The 24,763-nt window shown below is 36.1% G+C and overlaps 1 protein-coding gene across 5 annotated transcripts in view; it reads right to left on the bottom strand.

Annotated features, from left to right (window-relative positions):
• The window catches only part of EXOC6B (exocyst complex component 6B), a 661,151-nt gene that overhangs the window by 554,646 nt on the left and 81,742 nt on the right, over nucleotides 1-24,763 (bottom strand). For 4 of the 5 annotated variants that reach the window (XM_032292191.1, XM_032292190.1, XM_032292192.1 and 1 more), the window contains exons 2-5: nucleotides 17,721-17,886; nucleotides 9,875-9,922; nucleotides 7,946-8,036; nucleotides 7,801-7,846 (exon numbers count right to left, since the gene is read on the bottom strand). In XM_032292191.1, coding sequence (XP_032148082.1) covers nucleotides 7,801-7,846; nucleotides 7,946-8,036; nucleotides 9,875-9,922; nucleotides 17,721-17,886 — 351 coding nt within the window. Of the gene's footprint in view, nucleotides 1-7,800; nucleotides 7,847-7,945; nucleotides 8,074-9,874; nucleotides 9,923-17,720; nucleotides 17,887-24,763 lie in introns of all 5 variants that reach the window. The other variant, XM_032292194.1, reaches the window with a different exon arrangement.

Here is a 24,763-nt window from a genome sequence, read left to right as displayed (position 1 = left end):
GGAAAAAAAAAAAAACACCCCCAAATCCAAACACTCATCAACATAGTGTTCATTATTCAATCAAAAATTTCTAGACATGATAAGAAGCAAAGAACTGACCTACAACCAGGAAAAACAAAATCAGTCTGCAGAAAGAGATCTTAAAAAAATGCCAGAAGTGGCAGAATTAGCAAAGAAGTACATAAAAATAGCAATTAGGATAATGTACATGTATGTAAAGAAAGAAACAAATAATGAAAGAAATGAAACATAAAAAACCAAATGTAACTTCTATACATGAAAAATATATTATCTGAAATGAAAATATCACTGAAAGGGACTAAAACATTACACAATGCAAATGAGAGAGATCAATGTGCTTGAACACAGCCATAAAATCTATCTCAAATAAAGCACAGAGAGGGCTGTGGGGGTGAGGAGAGCAGATCTTCAAGTCACCTGTGGGGTTAATCAAGCTGTCCAACATAAATATTAATATAACTGAAGTCCCAAAATGGTGATGGGAAAAGGACAAAAAAAAAGGGTTTGGAAAAATAATGTCAACATTTTCCAGATTTTATAAAAATTGTAAACCCACAGATCCAAGAAGCTAAACAAACCACAAGCAGGATAAATACACACATGTGTGCACGTATTTACACCAAAGTGCACAAAATCAAATAGCTGGAAACAAATGATAAAGATAAAAGTTTTTTTTGTTGTTGTTTTGTTTTGTTTTTATTGCATTTTAGGTTTTGGGGTCCATGTGAAGAACATGCAAGATTATTGCATAGGTACACACGTGGCAGTGTGATTTGCTGCCTTCCTCCCCATCACCTATATCTGTGAGAACACAAAGACAAAAGTTTTTAAACAGCTAGAGAAAAGACACATTACACACAGAGAGACAAAGGCAAGGCTACTCATACATCTCTCCTCAGAAACTGCAGAAGCCAAAAGACAATGAAATCATGTCTTATGAACTAATGAAACTATAAACCTCAAATTCTATACCCATCAAAAGTATTTTTCAAAAATGATGGTGAACAATGAGTTACCATTTCACACCTACCAGGATGGCTAGATTAAAGTCAAATAATAAGGTTTTGTTGTTGTTGTTGTTGTTGTTCTTTTTGAAACAGAGTCTCATTTTGTCGCCCAGGCTGGAGTGCAGCGATCTTGGCTCATTGCAACCTCTGCCTCCAGGTTCAAGCAATCCTTATGCCTCAGCCCAGCTGAGGAGCTGGGATTATAGGCACAGACCACCATACCCACCTCATTTCTGTATCTTTAGTAGGGATAAGGTTTCAGCATGTTAGCCAGGCTGGTCTCAAACTCCTGGCCTCAAGCCCATCCACCTCAGGCTCCCAAAGTGCTAGGATTACAGGCATAAGCCACCACGCCTGTCCTAGACAGACAATAGTAAGTATTGACTAGGCTATGCAGAAACTAGAAACATCTATGCTGCTGTTGAGAAGATGAAAAGGTGCAGGTGCTTTGGAAAAGAAGTTAATAGTTAGTTTCTCAAAATGATAAAACATACAAAGAGACAAAGAGATGCACCAAGTATTTACCATGTGACCCAGAAATTCTATTCCTAAGTATATTTGCAAGAAAACTGAAAGCATATGCTCACACAAAAGATTGTAAATGAACATTTGTAGCAGCATAGTTCTTAATAGCTAAAAAGTGATAATAACCCAAATGTCCATCAACTGATGAAAAGATAACTAAAAGCTGTATATCTATACAATGAGAGAGTATTCAGCCATAAAAAGGAATGAAACAGTGATACATGCTACAACATGAATGAACCTTGAAAACCTTCCATTATGCTAAGTGGAAAAAGTCAGACACAAAAGGCGGCATATTGTATGATTCCATTTATATGAGATGCTCAGAATAGGCAAATCTATGGAGACAGAAAGTAGATTACTGGTTGCTTGAGCAAAGAGGAAAGAAGATGGGTACAAGATTTCTTTTGCGGTTAATGAAAATGTCCTGGAATCAGCTAGTGGTGATGATGGTACCACCACGTGAATGTACTAAAAACTATTCAACTGTACACTTAAAAATGATGAATGTTGTGATATATGAATTGTAATTCAATTTAAAAACTAAAGGTGAAATAAATACCTTTTTCAGAAATACTGCATTTCTGAGAGAATTCATAGCCAGCAGACTGATCCAACAAGAAATATTAAAGGATGTCCTTTAACCAAGAGGGAAAAATAATACCAGATACAAACTTGGATCTACACTTTTTTAAAATGTAGGTAAATATATGAGTTTTTCTCTTTAATTTTTTAATTTCTTTAAAAATTACAGAAAAATGAACATGTATTGGCAGTAACACTATATTGCTATCATAGGCTTTATGACATAATAACATAACAATAACATGACAACAATGACATAAAGGAGGGTAAAATGCAGTAATATCGTTATAAGAATCTTGCATTCTGTGTGATTGGTATAATAGTTAAAGACTCATTGGAAGTTACACATTGTAAAGATAGAAGCAACCACGAAAAAAATAAAATACGATCAGCCCTTTCTATTTGCAGGTTCCAGATCTGTGAATTCAATCAACTACAAATCAAATATATTTTTAAAAAACAGGAGGCTGAGGCAGAAGAACCACTTGAACTCAGGAGGTGGAGGTTGCAGTGAGCTGAGATCGCACCCCTGCACTCCAGCCTGGGTGACAGAGTGAGACTCTGTCTCAAAAAAAAAAAAAGTTCTATTTTAAAGACAAATGCACAGGTATGTTCATTGCAGCACTGTTACAATAGCAAAGACCTGGAATCAACCCAAATGCTCATCAATGAGTGGACAAAGAAAATGTGGCACATATACACCGTGAAATACTACGCAGCCATAAAAAATGACAAGCTTGTGTCCTTCGTAGAGACATGGATGAATCTAGAAACCATCATTCTCAGCAAATTGACACAAGAACAGAAAACCAAACACCGCATGTTTTCACTCATAGGCGTGTGATGAAAATGAGAACACTTGGGCACAGGGAAGGGAACAACACTCACTGGGCTAGTTGGGAAAGTAGAGGAAAGGGGAGGGGAGGGAGGGGACAGCAGGGAGCAGGGACGATGGGGCTAGTTGAGGAGGTGGAGGAAAGGGAAGGGGAGGGAGGGGACACAGGAGGCAGGGAGGATGAGGAGGGATAACACCGGGAGAAATGCCTGAAGTAGGCGACAGTTGGGGAGGGGGAGATGTGGCATGTATGTACTTATGCAACAATCCTGCAGGATGCAGGATGTGCACATGTACCCCAGAGCCCAAAGTACAATAAAAATAATAATAATAAAAATTTTTTAAAAAATGAATAAAATGAAACAGTGTAACAACTACTTACGTAGCATTTATATTGTATTAGGTATTCTAAATAATCTAGAGGCGACTGAAAGTATTAGAAGGATGTGTGTAGCTTACATGCAAATACCATGCCAATTTATATAAGGAACTTAAACGTCTACAGACCCCTATCCCAAGGGTCCTGTAACCAATGCCTTGAGGAGAACAAGAAAAAATTGTAAACAAAGAAGTATAAATAATAGCACATTACTAAATATAAAACAACATCCTAAAATATAGAAATTGATTTTTTTAAAAGACAGGAATACAGAGAAGGGACAAAGAACAGGTAGGATAAATGGAAAATGTATTAGAAGACAGTAGATTTAAGCACATATGTTGATAATTGTATGAAATGTAAAAGATCTAAACAGTCTAAATTAAAAACAGAGATTGTCAGATGAGAGCTTTTTAAAGAAAGCAAGATACAGAATAACTGGCAGGTAATCTTCAAAAGTAAATAAGGTCATGAAAGGCAAGGAAAGGCTGAGGACAGTTCTAGAACTGAAAAAGACTAAAAAGACATGACAACTAAAAGCAACATGTGATTTGAACTGGATCCTTTTGCTAGAAAGAACATGATTGAGACAATTAGCAAACCTTGAATTGGGTATGCTGATTAGGTGCTAGAAATATGTCAAAGCTAATGTCCATTCTCTGTTGCACTGTGGTTGCAAAGAAGAATGTCTTTATCTGTAGGAAACCCCACTAAAGTAATTGGGGATGATGGTGTGTCACGTTAGCAACCTTCTTTAGCTGGTTCAAGAAAAAGACACGTATTTATACTGAACTTAAGAATGTCTAAAAATAAAATTTTTTGAAACCCAAAAAAAAATTTGATTACACCAACACTTAAAACTACTATACAATAAAAACTACTAATTATATAATGTTAATAGATAAGCCATGCATTGGAAGACAATATTTAACAGGAAAAGGCATCCAAAGTATATAATTCCTTTAAATGAAAAAGAAAATAAACAACCTAAAAGCGGGCGGCAAGTAGATGAGAGAAAACCCAAATGCCTAAAACCTAAATTCACTAATAATCTAATAAAAATAAAATAAAAATCGCAATAGTGATCTATCACTTCACAGTCATCAGCCTAGTAAAAATCAAAAAGTTTGACAATATAGATGTTACCAGGAGGCAGAGTAACAGGACTTCCCACAAAATACCAATAGTAGGATGAATGGGGAAATCACCATAGAGAACAACAATAAGATCAAAGACATGTAAACCTTTTCTTTGATCCAGCTGATCTCCTTCTAGGTATAGACCCTAGACCAACAGAATTGGCATCACCTGGGAGCATGACAGAAAGTGCAGAATCTCAGGAATGACCCCAGCCAGGCCTATTCAATCAGAATCTACATTTAACAAATCCACATGATATCATTTGCATGCATGACATCTGAAGAACAACACTGTCAAGAAATTTTGAATATGAGTCCAAGGAGACAAGAACAAGGATATTTATTGCACCACTGTCTATCATTACTACTGGAAACATACCAAATGTCCCTAATAGTATCAGTCAGCATAGTTATCTTGTAGCAATAACCACCCCAAAAATCTCAGGGACTTAAAACAAAGATTTAAAACTTACTCATGTTATACATTCATAACAGGTTTGCAGGTAGGCTCTGCTCCCTGCAGTTACTCAGGAACTCAACCAGTATCTTGGAGTTGCCGTTTTTCAAGAACAAGGGAAAATAAGGGAACTCTGGAGATAAATTAAATGCTAAGCCCAAAGTGACACATACCACTTTTGCTCACATTTTATCAGCCAGAAAAAGTCACATAGAACTGGGAACCCAGTAAATATATACAGGGAACCTAGGAAATATAATACTACCTTTACGCCAAAGGAAGTAGCCAGAAACATTGGTGAACAGCACTGGAACTGGCAGGGGAAAAGTGAATTATTTATATAATAGACTACCATAGGGTGATTAAAACGAGCAAACTGTATCAATACACATAAAGAAATAAGCTGTCTACTAGTATGCAAGCCCCAGAGGATGAATATTTTTATCTGTTTTATTCATAGCTATATCCCCAGCACCAAGAGCAATATCTAGCGCATAGTAGGTACTCAATTCATCTTTGTTGAGCGAATACACAGATCTCAAAATGAGGACTAAGAATCATCTACATAAACTTTTTAAACACAAAACAAAACAATATATGATTTATAAATATTATAAGCAGAGGCTAGAAAAACATTCAATAAATTTATGATACTGGTTTCCTCAGAGTAAGGAAAGGAATAAGACTAAAGAAGGGAACATAAATTTTATCTGTAATTTTTTAAAGTCTCTGTGTGTGTGTGTGTATACACAGACTTCTTTCTGTCCATATATATTATATATATATATATATATATATACTATTTTTCTTTACATATATATGAATCAAAACTGGAAAACTATTAATATCTGTTAATTCTGAGAGGTTGGTACACAGGTGATTTTTTTTAGACAATATCACTCTGTCACCTAGAGTACAATTATGCTATCTCGGCTCATCACAACCTCTGCCTCCCAAATTTGAGCTATCGTGTGAGCCAATTCTCATGCCTCAGCCTCCCAAGTACCTATGATTACAGGTGTGCACTACCATGTCCAGCTACTTTTTTTGTTTTTTAGTAGAGATGGTGTTTTGCCATATTGGCCAGGCAGATCTCTAACTCCTAGCCTCAAGTTATCTGCCTGCCTCAGCCTCCCAAAGTTCTGGGATTATAGGTGTGAGCCACTGCACCTGGCTCACAGGTGATTCTTAAATTCTCTATAATTTTAGAACTTTACTAAAAGGTTATTAGGGCACTAATACTACTTTCACATCTCAGACCGAACTTCTCATAGTGTTCTAACCATGTTCTCTTATGAGAGCAGGTCCTCCTGGAGAGAAGGAAATCTTGGAAATGACCAGAAGAAAAAAAAAAATTTAATGTCTAATGATTCAGCTTCAAAATTTTTTTTTTAAAATTTTTTTTCTTTTATTTTTCTTTTTTTTTTTTTTTTTTTTTTTTTTTTTTTTTTTTTTTGAGATGGAGTCGCCGTTACCTAGGCTGGAGTGGAGTGCAGTGGCACGATCTTGGTTCACTGTAACCTCCGCCTCGTGTGTTCAAGCGATTCTCCTGTCTCAGTCTCCTGAGTATCTGGGATTACAGGTATGCGCCACCATGCCCAGCTAATTTTTGTATTTTTAGTAGAGACGGGGTTTCACCATGTTGGCCAGGCTGGTCTTGAACTCTTGACCTCAGGTGATCCGCCTGCCTCGGCCTTCCAAAGTGCTGGAATTATAGGTGTGAGCCACTGTGCCCAGCTCATAATATTTCTATTTTTATCTCAATATTAAATACATTTCAATTGTATACTTTTGCCTAAAAACCTAGGTAAAACTAACATTCCAGAAACATAGGCTCCATTTATCCTATAGCTTCATACATCCCCATCATACTTCAGGGTATCTCAGGGCAGAGAGGTTGGAGATGCTTATTCCAGTTTGGGGAGCAGAACTATAAAGTCACTGTAGATTTTCCTCTAGAAGAAAGCAACATAAAAGAAATCCTGTGAATTTAACCGCACCCTTCCCCTTGATGATAGTTACTTTTATGTGGCAACTTGGGGGGCCATAGGACCCAGATATTTGCTCAAATATTATTCTAGATGTTTCTGTGATGGTATTTTTTAGATGAGATTAACATTTAAGTTACAGACTATGAGTAAAGATGATTACCCTCCATTAAATGTGAAGAGGCCTCATTCCACCACAGGTGAAAATCTTAATAGGAAAAAGGCTGACAGTGCCCAAGGAAGAGGGAATTATACAGAAGAGTCCCTCTGGACTTAAGCTATAATCTTAACTCTTCACTGGGACTCTAGCTTGTCCACCTGCACTGCAGCTTTTGTTATACTTGCTATACTCCACAATCATGCTAGCCAATTCCTTAAAATAAATACTTCCCTCTCCAGTAGATAAACAGAGATACATGCACACATGCACACACACACATGCGCATGCATGCGCGCACACACGCACGCACACACACACACACACAGACATGCCACTGGTTCTGTTTCTGAAGAACCCCAGCTAATGCACTCTTATACCAAAACCAGTACTATTTTTTTCTGCAACACTATTAAATAAATTGAAACATATCTCAAACCAACTATTACTAAAATAGGTATATGCTTTTTCCTAGAAGACTGGGTCTTTTAAGAATCTAACTATAAGTAATATTTATTAAACATAATACATGATGGAACACATTAGCATACCACTAATACATATAAGTAAATCTAAAATGAATCAATAAATACATAAAAGGTTGAGAAGATGTCAGAGGCTTAATTATTTTTTCAAAAGTTATAAGTATTCTAAATAACAAAAATTTTATAAAGTAAAAACTGTTTGATTTAAAAAAAAAATCTTACCTTTTAGTTTTCATCTGGTCCCTCAGTTTGCTGTACATCTCCAGGACTTAAAAGAGAGAAAAGAATACACAAACATGATTTAGAGAAAGCCTAGTTAAAGCTAAAAAATAATACCAAGAAGCCTTCTCCATTTCCAATTCCTCACCTGGAAGACACAGCATTAATTTATCAACAGTGGCAGAAATATTTCTCTGTTGTAGTCGACACTGCTTCAGCTCTTCCATTGCTATTACCAGCTTGGCAAGAGGGAAAAAGACTGAATTATGCCAAAGGCTGTAAATAAAAAGTTTTCAGTCACATTTTTCCACATTATGTTCAATTCATCAGAAAATCCCAGACGGTTTCATAGTAAGACCTGCCAAGTGAACTAAGGTGCTGCCTTTCTTAACCAGTAAAACATTCCTGCACATTTTCCCACTTTCTCCCCGAGATACATACAATACTAGGAAGAGCTAAGTAAAATGAAGTCCTAAAATACAAGGGCTATCCAGGTGAAAACAACAATCTTCAACTAAATCTCTATTTCAACAAATAGACCACACACTTAAAAGATGTGGCTTTTCTAAGAGTTAACAGTGTAGTGAAAATCATTTTATTCCTTCTATCTGAAGTCATACCATAACGTACTAGAAGAAATTGTACTCTGCAGAATTTAGAATGTGAGGCAAACTTCTTTAAAAAGTAATGATCTACACATCTACTTGTAGCATTTATCCCATACGCATACCTTAAAAATACTGTTATCTGCTTAGATACCATGCAAAAAAGAATTGAGTCATTGATAAAACAATCAAAAGCTAATCTAAAAGTCATTGATGAAACAATCAAAATACATTTAAAAAGTATTAGGTGATAACAAAGGAGCATGATAACAGAGAACAGTTATGTACTACAAGTCAGAAAGCCTGGGTTTTAGTCCCAGCCTTGTCAATTACTATGTAAAATTTAGCAAATCATTTGTTTTAGTTTCCTCATCAATAAAACAGTGATAATACCTGTCCTGATTTTCTTGGTCATGAGGATGAAATGACAAGTGGATATAAAATAATATTGTAAACTGTGATGGTTCAAATGATAAATATGTCAATTAACAGAATCAATGATTTTTTTTTTCCCCATGGTGGAGGGATAGAGATAAGGTCTCCCTCTGTCACCTAGGCTGAGAGTGCAGTGGTACAATCATGGCTTAACGCAACCTCGAGCTCCTGGACTTAAGAGATCCTCCCACCTCAGTCTCCCAAGTAGCTGGGACTATAGGCATGCACTACCACACCGGGTTATAATTTCTTTTTTAGGAGGGTGGGAGGGTAGAGATGCGGTCTCACTATGTTGCCCAAGCTGGTCTCAAACTCCTGGCCTCAAGTGATCCTCCAGCCTCAGCCTCCCAAAACACTGTGATTACAGCATGTAATCCCAGCCACTGAGCCTGGTTGATTAACTTTTTAAACAAATATTTGTTGAGCATCCACATTGTCGTCATTCACTATTTAGGTAGATGGAGGGGATACAGCAATGAATAAAGCAAACAAAAATTCCTAATCTCATGGAGTTTAATTTCCAATGGAAGTTGACAGACAGACAGACACACACACACACACACACACACACACACACACACACACACACACACATGTAAAAATATATTAAATGTAATATCAGAGCATGACAGGCACAATGAAGAAAAAGTGGGAAAGGATCAAAAGAACTCACAGGCAAGAATGAGACAACTTCAAATAAGGTGGTCAGGAAAGGTCTCATTAAGAAGGCAACATTTGAGCAAAGATTTGAAGAAGGTCAATATTGAGGAAATAACATTCCAGGCAGAGGCACGGCATTACTGTAATATGACTAGTCAATGATTTAAAAACACAACTAAGAAGGCTGTATCCTCTCTCCTTAGACTTTCCAGTGACTATGGTAAATTAATTCAGATAAACATTAGGAAAAGCAACAATAATGTCCAAGTACTTCCAACATACTACTTACAGTCTTAACCACTAAATGAACAACATAGTCATTAAAAGAGAATGGCATGAAACAGAAAAGATTTCTTCAAAAGGTAAACTGGTCTTACTTCCTTTCCCTCATGTTGTAGTTTTCTATTAGTATCCGTCACTTGATTCTGTGGAGAGAAGACAATTTAAACTCATAAAAAACAAATATTTAGACAATAGCTGAAAAATATCTAAATTTAATATGAAAAGATTGAGAATAGGTAGTTAGACATTTTCAGTATTCCACTACATATTGGTCAAGTGGCATTCTCTTGAGTTTAAATTATGTCAACTTTTATCCTGGATGTTTGCATGACCTTTTGAAAAGAAAAATTTACTGACAAATATGGTGAGTTTAGAACATTTCTAAACTAAAATATTACAATAACTAAAGATCACACTTTAACTTTGGGGAGAAAAAAGGAAAAAGAGAAGAGAAGAACAAAATAGAACAAATTTTATCATAGATTTTTCTCATTATCACCAATGTATTCCTGGAAAAGTTGGGTATACGTCAAACTTTTTAACTCAAGTCAAAGTTTTTCTGTTTGCTTATTATCTTAATTTCAGAAAATGCTTTACCTTAAGTTTTTTTGGATCATTAATTCTCAACAGCTCCTAACACTTCCATGTTTCCAAATTTCCAACATAATCTCTCCATCAGATAGTCAAAAATTTGTGAATAAGCCTTTAAATGATCCACCGTTGATTATTTAAAGGAAATGGCATCTACTTTTTTTGATATCCACTTTTGACATTTCAATGATGGGAAAAATTAATTATATAGAATAGTGATTTCCTCATCATCTGTGATATCAAAACATAAGCAATGCTGACTTCTAAAATGTTGTTTAACAAAGGCTTTCTAGCCTTCCACCAATAATTGCCTAAACTAGCATTTCCTATTATGTCCCTTAGGACATCAAGAAATGTTAGTTAGCAGGTACTCTGCACATGCACACAGCCATGTACATGCAAGCACACAGACACACACACATACACAATGACATGCACTGTAAATGCCCAAGAAAGGGATATCAAATAGGATGTTTTCCAAATTTATCTTACATAATACCCTTTAACTGAAGATCTTCTCAAGTACCTAGTTTTTTAAAAAGCACATTTTTGAAATCTCTGAAGTATATACTCTATTCCTGGACTATCAATCAAAGCAGATTACCGTATGCACCCCCTTCTGAAGATCAAATGAAATCTGAACTCCTCCAGGAAGCCTCTATAAAGTACCAGAAAAGGAGGCAGGAAACCAGCAAATTCCCTCTTTATTATTTACTTAATAGCAGCACGTGTGGAACACTGAGCTCAATACAAATTAAGAGTGACGAACGGTCCAAAATGTACCTCAAAGACAATGTTAATGGAAGCATTGTCTAAAAAGGGGTCAGCAATCAGTTTCCATAAAGGGCCAGATAGTAAATATTTTAGGCTTTGCAAGCCATACAGTCTCTGTTGTAACTATTCACCTCTACCTCCATAGCAGGAATGCAGCCATAAAGAAAATAAATGTAAATGAAGGGTCATGGCTGTGTTCCAATAAAACTTTATTTACACAAACAGGAGGCAAGCTGGATTTGGCCTAAGAGACAGAGTTTACTAACCCCTGGTCTAGAATAAAGGAGATGGTAAGGTCGTAATGCCACACTATGAAATTTACAGTTGGATGCCACGTTTTAAGAAGGGCCTTACAAGCTGAAGCATGGTTAGAGGTGAATAGATTTGGAGAGGGAGTCAAAGCTATACCACATAAAAAACAGATGAAGGAATTTTTAGCCAAGTGAGGGGGAAAATATTCACTTGGAGACACTGTACACTATAGCTGGACCCTATATACTATAAGCCATATTTAAACAATGACTGTCCTTCAAATATCTGAACAACTGTCAGATGTGGCTCCCTAAAAATGAAGATTATCACTCAAACCAGTGTTTGTTACCAGAAAACAGTATTCAGCCCAATATAAGAAAAAGTATTCAAGCAATGTGAATAAAAAATCATATCAGATGCCTAGGGTGATAATGCTATCCCCATTACAATAGTTATTCAATAATAAATTAGGTATTTTTTATCCTAAACTGAAGATGTCCTAAAATTCAACCCTCCATAAATACTCCTAAATTCAGCATCATTGTCTCTATTAGAGTACCCTTGTTTGCCTTATGAAGGCACTATTTCTCACTTTTTTTTCGCCTTAAACTCACTGTAAAAATACATTTTCCATTGCAATTCATTATACAAATATAGGGAATACACACACACAATTTTCAAGAAACAATATTTACCCTTGGTATATGTAGAGTACTCTCTTGTTTTCTATTCAATTTGATTCTATTTAATTTCAGTTTTTGTTAAAAATACTGAGCAAGGCACGCTAAATTAATTTCATGCAAACCATGGTTCTAAAACATATCCCTAGGAACCTAACCAGTGCTTCCAGAAAGAAAGATAATAACTGTGGGTTGGGTGTGGTGGCTCATACCTGTAATCCTAGCACCTTGGGAGGCCAAGTCGGGTGGATCACCTGAAGCCAGGAGTTTGAGACCAGCCTGGCCAACATGGTAAAACCCTGTCTCTACTAAAAATACAAAAATTAGCCAGGCATGGTCACAGGCACCTGTAATCCCAGCTACTTAGGAAGCTGAGGCAGGAGAATCACTTGAACTCAGTGGAGGCAAAGATTGCAGGGAGCTGAGATCTTACCACTTCACTCTAGCCTGGGCAAAAGAGTAAAACATCATCTCAAAAAAATAAATAAATAAATAAATATTTAAAAAAAGAAAGATAATAACAATGTCAATACCATTCAATAACTACTTCAATGTACAACAATAAAGAGGCCAGGTACAGTGGCTCACACCTGTAATCTGGCACTCTGGGAGGCTGAGGCAGTGGATCATTTGAGGCCAGAAGTTCGAGACCAGCCTGGCCAACATGGTGAAACCCCATCTCTACTAAAAATACAAAAATTAGCTGGGTGTGGTGGCATGCACCTGTAGTCCCAGCTACTTAGGAGGCTGAGGCAGGAGAATCGTTTGCACCCAGGAGTTGGAGGTTGCAGTGAGCTGGGATCATACCACTGCACTCCAGCCTGGGTGACAGAGCAACACTCTGTCTCAAAAAATAAAAAATGAAAAAACAATGAAAAGAAACTATACTAGATGTATGTCCAGGAATCTAGGACACTACTTTGTTTGATTCAAAGAAGATAAGTGTGTGTGTGTATACACTGAGAATCAAAAGAAATAATGGGCATCTTGGAGTATAGTTTCTTTTCATTGGTATGTTAAAATAGCATTGACAGTAGTTAATACTTAATTTTTTACATTTTGTAAACTACTTTCTAGAGTTCAGGAAACTTTTTATTTCATAGGTTCTGAACCTAGGCCAAATGGATCCCCCTAGAGCAGAGTCTCCCAGGTGTGCTACTAGACATTAATCCCCTCTGCCCTCAAAGTGTATGGGTCGAGCCTAAAACAGACTAAAACCCTAAAACAGTAGCCTCCAGTTCAGGTATTCCTGCTCCAGCATCCTCAGCAAGTTGAAGGAACTTGCAACTTGAAGAAATGTGATGGAAGGCAAGGGAAGTAAGAGGAAAAGAAGATGAGTACCAACCAGCAAGTGATATCAGCATTTCAGGAGCATTATGAGCTATATTCAGTACTACCCCGCCAAGGAGGTCTTCCGCCACATGACTACTCCAATAACCAGATGCAAAACATTGTGCTGACATTCATAGACCAGGGCACCAAGGAGCTACGGGAGAAGTATGGGATACAGGTGTCTATGGAGCATAGAAAAGGACAGCCCAAGTTGAGTAGAGGAAGATGGGATGGCTGGGTGAGGACAAATAGCATGCACAGGTCCTGCCAGGAAACCCCATATGTTTATTTTCATGCATTTCAGATACTTTTGTCTAGCTGAGGCTGATCCTCCCACAAAATTTAAGAATTACAAATGTATGGACCAGTAAATAGAAAGAAGCACTATTGAGATTCTTTAATATGGCCAGGCATGGTGGCTCATGCCTGTAATACCAACACTTAGGGAGGCTGAGACAGGCAGATCACTTGAGGACAGGAGTTCGAGAGCAGCCTGGCCAACATGGCGAAACCCCATCTCTACTAAAAACACAAAAGTTGGCTAGGCATGGTGGTACACACCTGTAGTCCTAGCTACTTGGGAGGCTGAGGCACGAGGCACAAGAATAGCTTGAAACCAGGAGGCAGAAGTTGCAATGAGCCAAGATTGTGCCACTGCACTCCAGCCCAGGTGACAGAGTGAGACTCTGTCTCAAAATAAAAAAATTTTTTTTTTAAATTCTTTAGTATAATTTCAGGGGATCACTTTTTTAATAGATACAGAAATAACAATGTTTTGTATCATCTACATATAAGAAGAGGTTCTCTTGAATAGTGTCTATGAGAAATTCAAAGAGGTTATCATTTTTAAAGTCTTGATTATATTTGCATGGCATGTAGTCATTTTAAGCAGAAAACTAAATTATTTAAAAAGTTATCAGGCCGGGTGCAGTGGCTCATGCCTGTAAGCCCAGAATTTTGAAAGGCTGAGGTAGGCGGAACTCCCAGGCTGAGGAGTTCCAGACCAGCCTGTTTAACATGGCAAAACCCCCACTCTACTAAAAATACAAAAATTAGCCGGGCATGGTAGCATGCCTGTATTTAGGAGGCTGAGGCAGGAGAATTGCTTTAACCTGGGAGGCAGAGGTTGCAGTGAGCCAAGATCGTGCCACTGTACTCCAGCCTAGGCAACGGAGCTCTAAGACTCTGTCCCAAAAAAAAGGTTATTTCGTTGTATCAAGTTCAAGTTTCTCATTTTAAAATGACGAAAATATTTGTTTAGAACATTTTTATATATTGGTAATATATCCTAATATTTTGTATTTTATTCTTATTATAATACACAAAGAAAATGTAAAGTTTTTTTTTTAAACAAGCCCCAGATTCTCCCAAAACCCCTCTAGTTTATTCTTAGGTGCCTGCCATTCAAATATCACTTTTTATGTATTCTGTGACAAGAAAAGGGTTGGAAAGCATGCCCTAGAGGAATCACTCTATGGGTTTCTCTATGAAGTCATAAGAAATTGCTCTCAATTTTTACTCTCATGTTCTCATGCATGGATACATTTTTTAGGGAGAGGATTCAAACTGGTCATGAGATTCTGGCCCACTCCATTTCATTCCCCATATGAATGACTAGAACTACCAACTACTTGGTAGTTAATACTCAATTTGTCACCCAAACCAGAAACCTGAGAGTATAGGCTCTACTCCAGATAGATGAGATAACTGTATTTCATAAGCATCTCTGCAGTCTGCCCCTTCTTCACCATCTCCTTCGTTTTAGGTCTTCCTCATTTTTTTAACATGGATTTCAACTTATCATTTTCCTATACTGAATGAAAATTTTGTTTTAATGTGTACACTTTAACACTGAGTTTTCCAATGAAGTGTTAAAATTGTCAGTTGAAACTGCAGGAAACTTAAAATACAAAGAAAAGCATTTCAGATACTTTTGTCCAGCTGAGGCTGATCAGCCAACAAAATTTAAGAATTACAAATGTATGGACCAATAAATAGAAGGAAGCACTATTAAGATTCTTTAATATGGCCAGGCATGGTGGCTCATGCCTGTAATACCAACACTTTGGGAGGCTGAGATGGGCAGATAACTTGAGGACAGGAGTTCGAGAGCAGCCTGGCCAACATGGCGAAACCCCTTTTCTACTAAAACTACAAAAATTGGTCAAGCATGGTGGTACACACCTGTAGTCCTAGCTACTTGGGAGGCTGAGGCATAAGGCACAAGAATGAAAACATTAATATTATTTATTATCAAGGGATTATTGATAACCCATTTTGTTATACAGTCTTTCAATCTTCTTCAATGCTTATTTATTTGCATGTAAAGTATGTGCATTTCATTTATAAAAAGAAAAAACTGTTTATAGTTTTTAATCAGCTTTATACATTAAGCAAACACCTCTTATACTTTCCCATAGTAAATATCCTCTATACTATACTGAAGTTTATTACTCTTTGAAATAGGTGTACCATAATTTCTTTTGGGAATCTTCTATTAAATGATGTTAGGAACACTTTTAAGTTTTACCTATTAAAAGAAACCATCACATGAACAATCTTGTACATGCACCTACAGCCTTATAATAAATCCTAAAGCTATGTGGGGATTTAAGGATTCACACCTTATTGTTTAAATTTGCATTCCTTTAATTTTTTCTAAATTGTAGAGTTCCTTTATATTTCTTCTTATGTAAACTCTATGTTATTGTGTATTTCTCAGTTTTCTATGAGAATGTTCACATTTTTCCTATTTTATCAAGAATCTTCATATATAAGGATATCAACAATTTGCCATATGTGTTTGTAAATATTTTTTATTATTTGCCTTTTAAGTTTCAATTTGTAGGTAGAATAGGTTCTTTCTTCTTAATGTTGTCACATCTATCCATTTTTTTCTATCTGGTTTAGAAATTTTGTTTAGAAATGTCTCGAAATAATATAAATATTCACCTACACTTTCTACTAGTTCTTTTATGGTTTTATTTTTTACATTTAACCCGTTAGTTCCTCTGAAATTAATTTTGGTACGTTGAATAAGGAAAAAACCTAACTTACTTTAAATGAAAATAACTAAGCATTAAAGAACATTAACAATAAATCAAAAGACTTGTTACCTCTCGAGTAACAAAAGCAACTGAAGGGGTACAAATGAGAGATTTAATGGTGCTGGCAATATACTATTTCTTAAGATGGCTGGATACTGTTGTACAGGTCCATAAATCTTTTTTAAAAAGCCTTAGGACCTAATATGTTTAAACTTAAGAATTTTGGAGATTTTATAAACATATTAAGGTACATATTGTATATTACATAATACCCCGACCCAAAGGGGACTAGGATAGCAGCACATAATCAAACATATTACTATTTATCAGCAAAAGACAAAAATTCATGCTAAATAAGAAATTTGGTAGCTTCATAGTGATTTAGGTCATGTTCTATAATCAATTGAATTTTTAAATTATTATAGCTTTAGAATACAATATAATGTCAGACTGCCCACTTTACCCCTCAGTAAAATTGTTTCTTTGCTTTCTTATCAATGTATTTTTTAAATGAATTTTACACTCACTGTCAAGTTAACCCCATGCCAAGGTAAATCCTTTTAGGATTTTAATTCAAATTTCAATAAAAAAAAGAATTAAAAGCATAAGTACTTGAAAGAAGAAAATAAAACTATTATTACAGATCATATGAGGAGTGTTTACATAGAAAACTCAAATTACATATAGATCATTAGAAATAACAGAAGAAAGAGCTTAGGGAAGTTAGTTAGATTTAAGATCAACAAGCAAAGTGAGTTATCTAAAATAAATGACTTTGCTATGCCAGGGTCCAGACCATGTGCCTAGCCTCCTTACTGAACCTTAATCTGTCACACCAAGAAATAACCTTCATTCTTTGGTAGAAGACCCTCTACAACAACCACTGGTTTTTCTCTTGGCCTAGGTGGCATGCTACAAAGAATTTTATAGCAATGTCTTGACATCCTGTCATTCTACAGTGATAGCTTTTATCCACCAAAGAAACAGAAACATGAAGAGCCAAACTGAGTTTCTGTTTAAAAGAATCAGCTACTGATCAGCTCCGGTCCACATGTAGTTATCCCAATTAAAATATAACTTTAAAAGTGTATTCTTTTAAGCTAAAAAGCCATAATCTCAAGAATCTGCATTTCAGTATAAATTCCTTTCTAACTATAAAAATCTTCATTACAAATATGTGATCTGTGTTATAATCCTTAATCCTTTAATCCTAGTCAAAATTCCAACACAGGACAGAGAAACAGTGTCTCTTAGAGCCTTCTTACTTTGAGTTTCTGGGCTTCTCCTCTCACTTTTAGCAGTTCAGTTATAGAGTCCACAAAGCCCTGGTAATGAAAGTTGCACATTTTCTCAATTTCTCGGTCATGATTACGGATACGAGTTTCAAGCTTCTCCATGAAACGTCCATGTTCCTCACCATCATAGACAGACCTTTGAAAAAAAAACAGCATGAAGATTATACCACAGTTACTTCTAAGAAGGAGAAACAGAATTACAAACCCAGAAGCAAATTTGTTTTTTAGATATTAAGGGCACATAAGCCACAAGATAACCCAATTGTATATTAACAGTGCCTCGTTGTTAAATGAGATTTTTAAGGAAAATCCAAAATTTTGCTTTCTTATTCATTCCAAAATATTTGAGTGCCTGACAGTATTCATCACAAAATTAAAGGACTGAATTACAACTCCCTTGTCCCTTTCTTTCTCAATTTAACTAGTCTGGAAAAGCTCAATTTTAGTTAAATTCAGCTATCCGATTGTTCCATGACTATATTCAAGAAGTTGAATGCAGCTGGAGAAAAAAACATACAGCTGTGCCGGCTAGACTCAGGATAGCCATGTAACTACAAATCTAAATTAGGCAGTCAATATCACTGGATAATCCTACTACAACTATCCCCCATCTCACATCACAGAAAAACCACTTTGCATTCTTTACTATATATATGTGTGGGAACCTTACCTTGTCCTCCCGTCAAATGTTCATACCTTCACTCTCAGCTGCTGATCTGACTATATACTTTACGGAAAAAAAATAGACACAGAGAACTACCTCCTCTTCCCCCATTAAAATCAATCAGTCTACTTTACATCTGTAACTCCTACTCCCCACCCTCTGGTAATGATAAAATAAGTGTTCCAAGCTCTTATCTGTAATTCAGTCCCTCTTGTTGTCTCAAGAATTTTATTCCTGCAAGTTTTCCCTTTTATCCCTCCTCTGTATCATATATTTTTCCCTCTCTATTAGATGATTCTCATGGATATATAAACATAACTTTTATTTAAACATAATTGTTTTTATTTTTTAATAAAAGATGAAGTCTCAATATGTTGGCCAGATTGATCTTGAACTCCTGGCTTGGACGATCCTCACACCTTTGCCTCCCAAAGTGCTGAGATCACAAGCATGAGCCACCACGCACAGTCTATACACGACTTTTTAAAAACTGCTCTTAACTACACATCCCTCTCCCCTTCCCAGCAAAACTCCCTTCCACTTCCTCACTTCTTTACCTCACTAAAGTATTCATTTCACTCCACCTAATAGCAGCATTTAATATGGTTTCATATTTTCTCCCTTTAAACACTCTCTCCTGTACACTTCAATGATACCACACTAACATCTTTCTTAACCTCTACTGATGTGCCTTCTCAAGCTCCATTCTTAGCTCCTCCTCTACTACATTCCTAAGCATTCCTAAGACCTCTTCTATTCTGTACCTATGCGCTCTCATCAAGCAAAGCCTTCTAATTCCATGGATTTCAAATATCATCCACATAGTGCTGATTTCTTAATCTATACCTATAATTCAGAGCATTTCCCTGAGCACTAGATTCAAATATCCAGCTACTATTTAACTCCAATTGGGTTTTTTAAAGCTGTCTCAGTATTTACACAGGAAAAAAAAATTTATTACTAACCTATCTCCACTCCCATACCTTTTCCTCCTTAAACTTCCCAAACATCTACCCACCCTATTACAGCTAACAGCACTATACAGTTGCCCAAGCCAAAAATCTAGGATTGACTCCTAATCTCTCTCTCTCTTTCCATCATATACCCTATCCAATACATTAAAAAGTCCTGACAACTCAACCTCTGAAACATGTCTTAAAATTTACCATGTTCCACCATTTCCACTAAAACACAAGTCTAAATCTATATTATCTCCACACTGGACCAATGCAACAGCTTCCTGACAGTCTCCATTCCTCACTTTCCATCTACTCCACCCCTTGCCCCAAAACAGACACTCCACACAGTAATGAAAATGATCACTTTAAAGCAATAATTCAGATGTTATCCCCCTGCTTACATCTTTCCAATGGCTTAACTTTATAAAAGAATAAAAATCTTGAATCTTTATCATTGCCTGTAAGGCCCTACATAATCTAACCTCACATTATCTCTCTAACCTAATTTCTCTCCTCTCTCTAGTTCCCACCCAAATTCCTTTCCATCCTCTATGTTCCAGCTATCCTGACTTTTTTTAAAGCATCTGCCTCAAGAATTTTGTTTTTGCAGTTCTTATACTAATAATGTTAATCCCCTATTACCTTTGAACAATCTCTTCCTCCTCATCATCCATGATATGTTGTTTATCTCTGCCTCCCCACAACCCACCTCAACTAGATTATAAGCTCAAGGGCAAGAATTTTGTCTTCCATATTCACTGCTGTACCTCTACAACAGTGCCAGACAAGGAGTAGACAATAAACATTTATTGACTAAAGAATGACTAATACCATCTCTAAGGACTCTTTGATTGCTGACATTTGTTCAAGAAATACCCATTTGCTCATTGCCAATGTTTCCTGGTTCTATAATCCTTTCTGGGTACTGGATCACTACCCTGATCCTATGGATCAGAAACCACACTCCCCTCAGGAGATCAGTTATACCACCCAAAACTCAGCAGTAACCATAGATGAACCAAACGATGGACCACATATACAATGGTGGTCCCAATGTATTATGTAGTGAAGTCATAGCCTTTGTAATGTTGTACTGCAACACATTACCTTTTCTATATTTAGATATACAAATACCAGTATGTTATAATTGCCTACAGTATTAAGTACAGCAACATACCATACAGGTTTGCAGCCTAGTAGCAATAGGCTATACCATACAGCCTTGGTGTGTAGTAGGCTACATACCACCTAGGCTTGTGTAATAAGTACATTCTATGATGTTCACACAACAACAAAATTACCTAATGACACATTTTTCAGAACATATCCTCTCTGCTAAGCAACATATGACTGTATGTGTTTGGCTTCCAGTCAAGATTCTGAACACTCACTTCAGAAAAGGCAGGGCAATCTGGATTCATTCTCCTTCCTTTGAAATAAAGGGAGATTGTCAAATAAATTATAAACAATCCCTGCTTTGACAAGAAGGAAAACTGTAGAATAACCACTTGCCTGAAAAAGCTGTTTAGAATACCTAACAGAATCTACCATTGACATTTCAAGTAATCTCAAATAAGCTTAACTTTTCCCCTTTTCAAAGGAAAAGGAAAAGAAATGTTTCCACGTAAGCATACTCATTTACCTTGACACTTGGAGACCGGGAAGAATCACAGAAAACTCCTCAATATAAACTGCATAAGCTGACATACTATTCAATATTAGACAACCTCTTGGTTTCAAATTCAGTACACCCTGACTCAGTAATACTTCTAAGTTAGGTGGCAAGTGTAGTTCCTTCTACTGGGTAAAACTTCTTTTCATTTCTTCACTCTAGAGACCTACATTAACATCACAAAAGACAATCTCTAAAGAAATTCAGAACTTATATTAATAATGCCTTCCTAGGCTCTCTGATCTTCCCATTAAAAAAAAAAATCAAAAACCTAAGAAAGGAAATGTGTATTTTAGCTGCCTGACTATGTAGCCTTCATCTTAGCACTGTAATTAGCTTGCTATAAGTCTTTGGCCAATCCAGTTAATCTCTCTGACCCTCAGCTTTCTCATTTAGAAAATAGGAAGCAATCAATTACAATTCTCTTAAAAGTACTAGCTTAGCTTTAAGTATCTACAGTTCACCTCCACTTTCAAATTTACTTAATAATGCTAAGATCTTACATTTGCAGAATAGTATAAATAGGCAGTAGTTCAAAACAAGTTAATGGGCCGGGGGTAGTGGGAGGCCAAGATAGAGGAATTGCTTGAGGCCAGATGCTCAAAATCAGCCTGGTCAATATAATGAGACCCTATCTCTTTAAAAAGCAAAACAAAAAGCACTACAAGTTAATAAAGTTTCTACCTCCTTATCACTACTCACCATCTGTTACTCCTATCTTAGGACCATTATGATTGTCATATTCTCTTTAATTATAATGCAGAATAACATGAAAGGTTTGCAGTGGATCCCCAGAGTATTTTGAGAATTAAATAATAATAATAATAATAATAATAATAAAAAATAAAACAACCATATTTGAAACAGGGCTTATAGACTATGTTTAAGAGACTTTGTGTTCTATGCATATGTTTCAGGAAATCCATGATTCCCAGATCCTATGTGGATTTTCTATACACAGGCAGATGTACGTATAAGCATAATTAGGAGAAAAGTTTCCCATAGTTTCCATCTGGTTATCGAAGCAGTTAAAAACCACTAATTTAAAGGTTTTTCTTCAAATTGTCTACCAAAGGAAAAGGTAATTATGAACTGATCACTACCTAATAGTTCACCATGAATCAGCATTTCAAGCATATTTAACTACCAATGTATCCATCAGCTATAAAAGGCTAAAAACAAAAATAAACAAGACATAAACACTGAAAAGGTCAGAAATCTACTACTGAAGCTAATCTAATATTGGTAGTCAACATTGCAGTTGAACAAACTGTGCCTTTTTTTTCCTTTTAACAAATACCTTAAGGTAGAGAAAGACTGCCATCTAGTGATGGCCCCTTTCTAACATTCCTCGAAATGATGTTGCCTTACAAGTAAACAGGACTGCTTAAAAATCTAAAAACTATATTCCGTAATACCTGTTGGTCAGAGACTTATAGCTGACTACTAGATTATATGTAAAGTACTGTAATGTTTAAATTTCCATCACTATTAGTAAGCAGGATCCTGAGAACAAAGGCATAGGTTTTTGACATGTCCAGGTTATGTTGCAAACAAAACAATCTACGGAATAAACTGCAGCACTAGTTTAATTATTTGTGAAAATCTCAATAATATTCTAGTAGTAGTTAGCAAAAGGCAAACAAGAATAAATGCATGGAAATTAACAAAACTTTTTATACTCTAAATTCTGACTCAACTAAATAAATGCTGCCCTGTGCAGTCTGGTTTCCAAAACCCCCCAAATAAACCACAAGTTTTTGCAAAAAGTAAATTATTTATCCTAGTATAACTATCTGACATATAGTTCTAAATATGATAATGATACTATATCCATATCCCACCTAAATTTCATGTGCATATTAAGAGATTGTAATTTATAAAATGGCACTTAATTCTACATGAAAAAATATTTACCATTCCCCTGTACCAAACCACTACAGGATTATATCACTTGCTTAGAGTCTACATTAACTCAAATTTGCTTGTCCAAGAAGGGGGAAAAATAATGTTATAAGCATTATGTTATTTCATTTAAATCCAATGCACCTTATAAATTAGTCATTATTCCCATTTTATAAATGAGAAATCTGTAATCTAAGAAGATGAAGTAACTTGCCAACTTCACATAGCTAGAAAATGTCCTCTCTAGTGCATCAGTCTATCTCTTAGAACAAAGAAAGCAAGCAAGTCACATGGGGCCCCAAAATGTTAGTTGAAAGAGGTCTTAGAGATGGAATACAAAGCTCTCATTGTATACTCAAGAAAACTGAGGCCAACGCAAGTTAAATGCCTTAATCAAAATTACATTGCTTGTTATGATACAATTAGGCCTGACCCCCAAAGAAAACACAGTTCGAAAAAGCTAATGCAGTATGAAGCCCAGCACAAAGCTAAGTGGTTTAAAAAGAGAGAGACAAACTTCTACTTCAAGATGAGTAAGCTGCCTATTAGTTGTGCCTACACAATTATTCTCTTCTTCCTCCTACTGGAAGAGTCCCAATTCATTCTGATATTTCTATTCTACCACAGGGATATTCATTGGTCTGTACACCAGTCATGGTAATTGCATTCTCTTTGTCAATGACCAGTTAATGTATGGTCACGTGACACACTCATCTCACTAATGAGAAGGAAAATCTGACAATGAGGGTCCAAAAGAAGGTTTTCTTTCCTGAAGCATTCAGGAAAAGAAACTGCTTTTCCTGCTTTACACATTGTCCTGTGAAAGCATAATGTTTAGGGATGCAGTAACTACTCTGAAAATGAAGAAGATATTGCCAAAAAATCTTAGAATGGCAAAGGGGAAGATGAAAAACACTTGGGTCTTTTGATACTGATGCAAACCTGAAACAGCCCTATCTCCAAACATCATGTTATATAACTTAATAAATTTCCTACTGTTTAAGACACTTTCCCTTGATATTCTGCCACTTGCAAAGGAAAGTATCCTAAATGATGGCACATTGTTCAGTCTGCAAAGGTAGCAAACAAATCAAAGAAACAACCAATAGCAAGTCAGAGCCTACACAATGCAAAGTAATCTTGTTCCCTGGATCTAGGCCATTCTTCTCCCTTTGCTTCTAGTTTAGTTAAGAGTAACTCTCATTTTCCCCTCAATTTTCAGCTGGTACCTTCTCTGGGAAACCTTCCCTAATCATACAGACTCAGTTATGTGCTCCTCTTCTGTGATTATCATCTTCAGAAATTTATTAAACTTTATCTGATTGTCCATTCACTTGCCAATCTCCCGATATTAGAATGCTAATCTTCCTGTGGACAGTGAACATATTTTACCCATTTTATCTCCACCTCCTGGCACAGAGCCTGGCACAGAGGAGGTCCTTCATATCTGATGAAGATGGAGAAAGAAAAGGAAAGGTAGGACACTAACTGATGAGGATTTCTAGTTGTTTAAGAGATGAATGCAAAAGTGTATCCCATGTTACAAAGCATTTCTGTTGAGATGTTTTCAGATCCAAGGAGAACTTCAATACACAGTGAACTGAACATTTTGGTTTTGGTTTTGATTAATCCAAGGAAAAAAATCCAGAGTTTATTCTGGTCTTTTCTTTTTCATATATATGTTTTTAAACTTCTGTCACGGGTTTAGTGCTCAGACATTTTCTTCTCATTAAGCTCCATAAAAGCATCATTAGTATTTTTGTTTATTTGAAAAGTTAAAAATAAAGTAGAAAAACAGATTTGTGCATGATGT

The sequence above is a fragment of the Sapajus apella genome, unplaced genomic scaffold (assembly GCF_009761245.1).
Source record: "Sapajus apella isolate SASKATOON/1434 unplaced genomic scaffold, GSC_monkey_1.0 scaffold26, whole genome shotgun sequence".
NCBI classification, from domain to species: Eukaryota; Metazoa; Chordata; class Mammalia; order Primates; family Cebidae; genus Sapajus; species Sapajus apella.
Note: the sequence above shows the minus strand (reverse complement) of the source record. Positions and strands in the feature narration are given on the sequence as shown.